An 8,676-nucleotide genomic window follows, 5' to 3' on the forward strand; every position below is an offset into this window, starting at 1 on the left:
GATAACATGTAACATATATACATGTACATGAATTTTATTTTAATATATTTTTAAGATTTTTGTTAACTATGCTTAATTTTCCATTCTTTTATATCAACTGTAATTTTACACACTACGCACAAAACTGTGCACTGTTTTGCATTTTTAAGTCAATTTTAACTTCTTTTCGATATATCAGAGGCTGTAACACTGTAACACAAGAAATATTCGTTGAATCTCACCCAAGTTCAAACTTGTCTGAGACATTGTGGATTTATACTAACACAGCACATTTTTAAATTCTGCGGTCTATATTGCCTTCACTTGCCTCTTTTAACCTATTTTTGGTATATCACGTGCATGTAACTCTCAACTGAAAATTTTCCGAGATCTTGTGGATATATACAACACCTAAAAAGTCCAAAGCGGCCAAGCGATATTTCATGAGATTCTAAACAGTTAAAGCTTAAACATATAGTTCTAAAAATTCTAAATCCGTGAAGTTGTGATTTTTTGTTGAATTTTCTGAAATAAAACACCCAACTGTGGTTCTGAAAAATTCAAAAACCTCAATCGACGTTTCTGGAGATTCTAAAAAACCTCAATCGATGTTTCTGGAGATTCTAAAAAACCTCAATCGACGTTTCTGGAGATTCTAAAAAACCTCAATCGATGTTTCTGGAGATTCTAAAAACCTCAATCGACGTTTCTGGAGATTCTAAAAAACCTCAATCGATGTTTCTGGAGATTCTAAAAAAAACCTTAATAGATGTCTCTTGAGATTCCAAAAACTTCAAACTATGTTTCTGGAGATTCTAAGAACGTCAAACAATATTTTTGGAGATTCTAAGGACTTCAAACTGTCGTTCTGATCGATATAGATTCCAATACGTCAAACAATATCTCGAGAGATTCCTATAGGCCTACGTCAAACTATATTTCTGGAGATTCTTAGAACGTCAATCTATATTTCTGGAGATTCTAAGAATTCTACTGATTGTACATATTCTAAAAGCTGTTTATAAAGCGCCAAGTTCTTAAAACATAAGAAATCGAAAACTATTCTGTGAATGGAAACTACTCCCCTACAGACTGTTGAGCTGGTTCGGAAATATTCTGTACATGTTGAAAATTTCCCTTTTCGGAGAATTCTTCATTCGTTACAAAATACGATTGCAATATTGTATTGATTGAACACAATCAGAGGTATCCTAATCTATGGAAAGAGATTGAAGGGGATTTGATATTGTAAATTTCCATTTGATTATATTGTAAACATTTAAAAATATTTCGCAATAGTTTTGAGGGGTACCTGGAAAAACGTGACTAAAGTATTGCTTTCATTAATCTGAAGTTCAAGGCTACTTGCATAATTACTGACGTTACATTGAATCACAGGATTCGATTGGTGGAGAATATCACGTGATCAGTCAGGAATGCATAATTGAAGCAATACTACTAGAGATAAATAGGATACGATATATAAACAGTGTCCTGTCAACATTTTCTTTAAAACAGTTCAATTTCCTGTAGAGTTATTGACAGTGGCAGGGAAAGAGTCTAAAAATTATATAAATCATAGAGTTCGGAGGGAACAGGTGATCAATTGTCTTCTAGTAAGGTAAATTTGGTATACTATTCACATTGCATTTATTCAATAGACTGAAAGAAGTTGTATTCTGTAGTCGCGATTGACTGTAGTCACGATTGACTAGTACAGATATAGTCGTGTAGATTTATATTTATATACTTTATAACTGGTTTTATGAAACTTCTTTATATTATTCATATGTTTGATGAAGATCATTATTCGAGACTTCAATCTTTTCTAAGTAAGGAGATCGGTACACAAGGTGAAACATTTTAGTAAAAGCAATTTCAAGCATGAATATTTATATATATATATATATATATATATATTTATACGTGATCAATTCTCCATTAAACGTATGGTCGGATTGGAGATTATATATACAATTTTCACTACAAATATGCTTATGAGATACAATTGCGTTTTACGTTTTACCTTTCTGCTCCTAGTTTGGGTTTATTAGGACAGGCACAGATCCGTTTCCAACTTACTCCTTTTGGATCCAATGTTTTATTGATTTTTATTATTGTTTTCCCTTATTAAAGATCCAACAAGCTTGAGTGGATACAATCTGAATTCAGTTTGATTGATTAAAATCGGATTATATTCCACTCCTTTTCTCTAATGATTTGTTTGTCTCTATTGTAATCTAATTTCTACTTCCATGCGACATGTAGGGCTAAGGACTGTAACGATTATGAATTGTTGGAAAGCGAAGACCAAAGTAGGGCAATAAAACAGCCTCCAACACTTCGTCAACGTTGCCAAGAAACGGACCCCATATGGCACGCTTTGATTGGTTGAAAATAGTTCACTAGAACGAGACAGCGGTAAGAAACTTGTTAGATTACAATAGAGATTAAAAATATAAAAAAAAAGTTATCTAACTTTAATTATATTGATATTAAATAGAATTTTGTTAAAACTTTATTTTATTTTTTTTTATAGATGGCCAAACCTACTGACCCTAACGGTATTAAGTTCAGTTTAGATTTACCACAGGCGTCACTTCTCCATCTTGACTTTCTCAAACAGATCAGCAAGCATCCGGATTTAGAGGAGGGACCAATCTTAACTCAAGCCATCCACAGATACATCAATCTATGGCTTCCATTGGCTGCCAAACATGACCAAGAAGTCTTACCCGCTCCTCTCGACATACAGTGGGCGTGGCATTGTCACATGTTGTGTCCAGTGACGTACAGAGAAGATTGCATGGCCCTCGTAGGCAAAGTTGTGGATTCTAAATTGTTTACTCCTCAAGAGTTAAAGAAAATATACCCAGTCACACAGAAATATTGGTCTGAAGCCTACCCTAATCATCCATTAGAAGTAGGTGGCGATGTTGTTGATCCACGGTACACAACTCTGCCACAAACTTCGTATAACATTGCAGAAGCTGCAGGCAGACAAAAGGTATTTTATTATCAAGTGTCCTTGCCACATTACAAAGATGAGTCCTTCTTAAAGAATGCCCTTCTCAGATACAAAAAATACCTTTTCCTTAAACTGAAGAACCCAGGAATGTTTCTTGTGCCTTGTTATGACATAGATCTAATCTGGCACACACATCAACTTCATCCTCTAAAATACCAGAATGATACGACTAATCTACTGGGTCGTGTTTTCAACCACGATGATACAGTGAACGATCGGACAGAGGGATCCAAACTATACAATGCTGATTTAGAAACACGAACTGTATGGAAGAACACTTTTAATGAAAGTTTCTCAATGTATGGGGCTATGTATCGGGGTGATCCTCCTCGTGGCAAATTATACGGCATGACACAAGAAGATTCATTTTACGCATGTACCAAGATGAGTGAAATAGTTATAGAATCTATACAGCTGTCCAATCTTCCCCCAAATGCGAAGAAATTCAGACTGAAAATATCAATTGCAGTAAATAAAAAAGAGCTTCAAACAGTAGCTTCACTGAAAGGACCGAAAACTTCATGGAACGGTTTGGCAAAATTCAACTTCGATACCAAGCAGTCGAACAATCTGAAATTTCGCTTGTATGAAAAAACAGGATTTTTATGTTTAGGAAGTGATTTGTCTTTCGGTGAAAGTGTCTACGACATGTTGCCGCATATAGAGGCCACACCACCAATCAGCTCTAGGTTGAATATAGCGGTCACATTGGGCACATCTGTTAACCTGAATATAGTGGGGACTGTTCAGATCCCGAGGCGTGGATGGTGTACACTGCAGTTGGTACCAGGTTCTTATGAACAATGTATGATGCCTGTAGATGTTGAATCTATGTGGGGACCAGTTCCATTACCTAAATTACCACCCGGTACAGATAATGTTTGTGATGTGGCATCTCACACGTAAGTTTTCTCTCTATAAATTCGACTAATATTATCAAGCGACAAACATGAAATAAATTGATAGGTGTAAAGATATTTACGTCCATGGAAATTGTACCTTTTGATAAGCAAAAAAAAAGCCGAAACTTACCCTGCAATGTGCTAAAATAGTTCCGTTGAATTGTGACCTATAGCCTATTTTATGTTTTCCAATAAATAAACCAAGTAACTTACTAACGATCCAAACCGCGAATCAAAACCCGAAATTCAAAACAACATTTTGGCGAAACTTTGGTAGCAGCTAATAGTATTTCATGATGAATAATTGTATCAGGTGTCTGGAAGACACAACAAACACTGGGTCAAGGGAGGGAACTGATTACAATAAGTATTATGATAAGAAAAAACACCTGCATCCATGAAGACGCATTTGATGATGAAAAGTGGCGTCAAGTGGTCAGAAGTATAAGCGTACTCTGTCTAGAACCACACCTGTTATTGCTGAGAAATACTAAAAAGAAAATGATAGAAGTGGTCAGAAAAGAACTTTCTTCAAAATGAATATATCTGAGGTCTTGGCTGCATTCAATTGGTATAATGTTTTAGAGACCGAACTTAATTTTATCGGATCAATGATAACAAGTGTCGTCACCTATAACAGCAACACCACGAAAGGAAGCATCTGTATCTTTAATTCAATCACGTTGTTGATATCTAATAGGAAAAGAAATCCATTTCAGGTTGAGGAACCATTTAGGTAAACCAGTATTTACGGCTCGTATTATCCATAGCATACCATTGATGACGTCAGTGGTTCATGTCTTCTTCAAAGATAAATTGTCCGTGGTAGCTCATTTGGTAGGATCAGATCAACTACCATTGCCATCATTGGTAAGTATACCAATATAGTATATGTGCCTTGTGAATAAAGTTGTGATATACTTTTTGTCTACCATTTCAGAATTTCACGTCCGATTCTCTTACATTCAAAAAAACATACCACGCATTTAGACTGTAATTATTTTTGTTCTTATTTGTGCAATGACGTCATGATAACGGTAATAACGGCATATTTATGAAAGAGGTATTTATTACTGTCAGAGGTTCTTGGTTGTTGTAAAAGTTATTGTCAATCACATTTGGCTCGTGCTCACTCTACAGGCTACAGTTCTGTATGGATTCTTTTGATATTTATTTTGTATGTCAATGTTGTTATGAAGATGATCCCTATTGATTTTCGTGATGATCGGATAATTTTTCACCGAAATATCGTGTCTGACTTGACGTTTTTCTCTATTAGCTATATTGTACAACTCGTGCTCACTCCACAGGCTACAATTTTTTACAGATTCTTTTGATTTTTATTTTGTGTGTCAATGTCATTATGAAGATGATCCCTATTGATTTTCGTGATGATCGGATAATTTTTCACCGAAATATCGTGTCTGATTTGACGTTTTTCTCTGTTAGCTATATTGTACAACTCGTGCTCACTCCACAGGCTACAATTTTTTACAGATTCTTTTAATTTTTATTTTGTGTGTCAATGTCATTATGAAGATGATCCCTATTGATTTTCGTGATGATCGGATAATTTTTCACCGAAATATCGTGTCTGACTTGACGTTTTTCTCTATTAGCTATATTGTGCAACTCGTGCTCACTCTACAGGCTACAATTTTTTACAGATTCTTTTGATTTTTATTTTGTATGTCTATGTCATTATGAAGATGATCCCTATCGATTTTCATGATGATCGGATAATTTTTCACCGAAATATCGTGTCTGACCTGACGTTTTACTCTATTAGCTTTATTGTGCAACTCGTGCTCACTCTACAGGCTACAATTGTTTACAGATTCTTTTGATTTTTATTTTGTATGTCAATGTCATTATGAAGATGATCCCTATCGATTTTCGCGATGATCGGATAATATTTCACCGAAATATCGTGTCTGACTTGACGTTTCACTCTATTAGCTATATTGTGCAACCCTGTAGTCACTAAAGACTGTTTAATCATTTCTGACAGCTGCCAGTGGGCGTATGTTACCTTGCCTGGCAAGCTATCATTTACTTTTGCAGAAGAATATAAAACTCACTCCTTCGATTTGATGTACTTTTAGGTTACATCATCAAAATCAAACATAACATTGAATCCACGACGTGGTGAACGAGCTGTGTTGATTAAGAATAACGAAGGTGATTGGGGTGTGGTGGTTGGAAGTTGGGTCGGTTTTAAAAAAGGTATCCCTGGTGTTAAAGGTATGTCTAAAAAATTTTCAGAATCTGATTACTTGATGTCAGTCTTGGGGTGTTAGTGATATTTCTTAGCTTAATTGTGGTAAATAAGAAGGAAATCCTCCGTTGATATTTCGTTTCGATGGCAATACAGTGCAACTTACAATAGAAGTTAAAAGGTTTATATTTTTGTCGTTTTTTAATCAATATTATAGGCACAGAATCAGTTTGCTGAAGGTAACGCGATTCAGTGCCAGTTTTCAAAACAATGCCTTAAAAGAATTATTTGTATTTGGATTTTCAATTATTATTATAGGTACAAGACAAAGAAAGGGAACACGCGGTGTTCCTGGAAGTCCAGGTTCTTTAGCAGTTAAATTCAGGAAAATGAACGACAAGAATTGGCACGAGATAAACGCAACAAGTGTGTTCAATTTTACACTTGGTGGTCTGAAGGTGGATATGCAGATGGGAGGTATACTGTACCAACCAGGACAACATGATGATATTGCCGAGCACATTGCTCTTACATTTAGTATCGCCTTATTATATGTTCTCTGTCAGCCCAGACCATCTAGTTGGAAACCAGGACAGTCTACCAAAGCTTCATCCTCTAGAGGTACCAAATCAGTGGCAGCGTGTCCTTCAGAAGACATGGCCTTCATTATGGCAGCTGGTTTCTTGATGAGCACGCCATCAAACCACTACATCAGTACGACGTATGGATTAAATGCTTGTGCTGGTTGTGGTGTTGGTCCTATTGGTGATATTAGTGGTGTAGACTGCGGTGAGGGGACTGGTACCACTTCTGATGTCAATACATGTGGTATTACTGGTGGCGATGGAGATGGGGGTGCTGGTGGTAGCGGGGATGCTGGTGGATGTGGAGGCTGTGGTGGTTGTGGAGGATGTGGTGGTTGTGGTGGTGGTTGTGGAGGTGGTTGTGGAGGGGGGTGTGGAGGGGGGTGCGGCGGGGGTTGTGGTGGCGGTTGTGGTGGATAGTAACAAAGCTACGGGAACACTCCATAACTGCTAAAGAACTAGGGATATGGCAAGTTATAATGCAATATATCCTCGGCGATATATGACAATAATATATAAACACATTCCTTAAAATATTGAAAGTTGGCGTCTAAAGTTCTATCTTATAATGTATTTATCAGACATCAATAAGGTTTTTCATAATCGTAATGCACTGTTTATCCTCTTTCGAACAACATTTCAAAATACTGAATGTGGCAACAAAAAAAAATCAAATACTGAATTAGAATTCCTATTCTAAACGTCTATTACGATGTAGGCGGTCGACACAAGTTTTTAGGGTAGGCAGTATGGCTAATCCTATTGTTACTCCAGTTTTGATGGGAAAGTCCAACGTTTTGCTTTTGAGTTAATGTCCTTGACTTAGAGGTCAAATTTTGTCGTGAACGAAAATTATGCTATATGATATGTATTATAGTTTTGAAATTTTGTTTACAATACAAGACCTACCAAGTAAACGTTATTGGACGCTGACCTGTTTATAAACTTTATGGTAATAGTACAGAATCTCTTATAACCTTATCCTTTTGTTTTTAAATTTTTCTTTTTTTTTTCTTCATTTAAAATAGAATATGTTTAACATTATTGTTATTTTTTGTAAAATCTAGGAACCATCATAAGTCGGGTACTCTTTATATTTCATAATAACCAATTGATAGAAATAGTTCAGATCAAAGATCTCTATACACATTCGGGGGACGTATCAACAGCCGGTAAGGTGTTGAGGTACACAATGGCGTATGCCATGTTAGATTTTTATTGTTTTTAGCAAACTTTTCCTTTTGGAGCAACCGTTGACTCTTCTGGGTTAATCATAGAATCAAGGTATTGTCTCTCAAGGACAATCCATGTTCAGATCTCATACTTAACATTTTTTGCATAAGGGCGGGTCCTCTACAAATGCCTTCCTAACCCTCTTTCTTGTTTTGTACATCACTAATAGTTATTTAAAATTCTTTTTGATTGCAAGAATCCTCAAAACTATATGACCTACTAAATCAATGCTGCCTTTGTCATTGAGCTCTTTGAGTAATGATCACTTTACAAATATATAATTTAAATGACTTTTATTTTAATATATTTATATTTTTACCCTTTTTTAATTAATTAGATTTAGCAAGATGTTTGTATTGTCTTACAATAATGTTTACTTTGAATAATAGTTGATTAAACTCACATTATAAGATGTGTATTTTTATAAGGTAACCTTCCTGTTATCAATTGTTACATTTGCTAAAAATTGGTCGCCTACAAAGAGTGTCCCTGAATGAATATGTTTCAAAAAACCTTAAACGGCCTGTGCCTAATAAAAATCCCTACAAGCATGACAATTCCATGAAAAGTAGTGGACTCCTCCAAAGAGAAATACCGTAAAGTGTTTCGAAAAGAGTAACCATAGTCTGCTTCGCGCGCAAAACCCGCCACTACTATATTGGTCAACATCAGATGCCTGACCAAACATTCCAAAGATGCAAGAAACAGATTATATATAACAGTTGAAAAGAA

General features: G+C 35.6%; 1 protein-coding gene across 1 annotated transcript; it reads left to right on the forward strand.

Annotated features, from left to right (window-relative positions):
• Positions 1-2,518: 2,518 nt before the first annotated feature.
• Positions 2,519-7,131, forward strand: LOTGIDRAFT_153725 (hypothetical protein; the record flags this gene model as incomplete). The annotated part of the gene is made up of 4 exons (XM_009059743.1): positions 2,519-3,909; positions 4,629-4,779; positions 6,015-6,153; positions 6,446-7,131. 4 exons carry the CDS (start codon positions 2,519-2,521, stop codon positions 7,129-7,131), a joined length of 2,367 nt encoding a protein of 788 aa, XP_009057991.1.
• Between the last annotated feature and the right edge of the window lie 1,545 nt (positions 7,132-8,676).

Source organism: Lottia gigantea (assembly GCF_000327385.1).
Source record: "Lottia gigantea unplaced genomic scaffold LOTGIsca_4, whole genome shotgun sequence".
Taxonomy (NCBI): domain Eukaryota; kingdom Metazoa; phylum Mollusca; class Gastropoda; family Lottiidae; genus Lottia; species Lottia gigantea.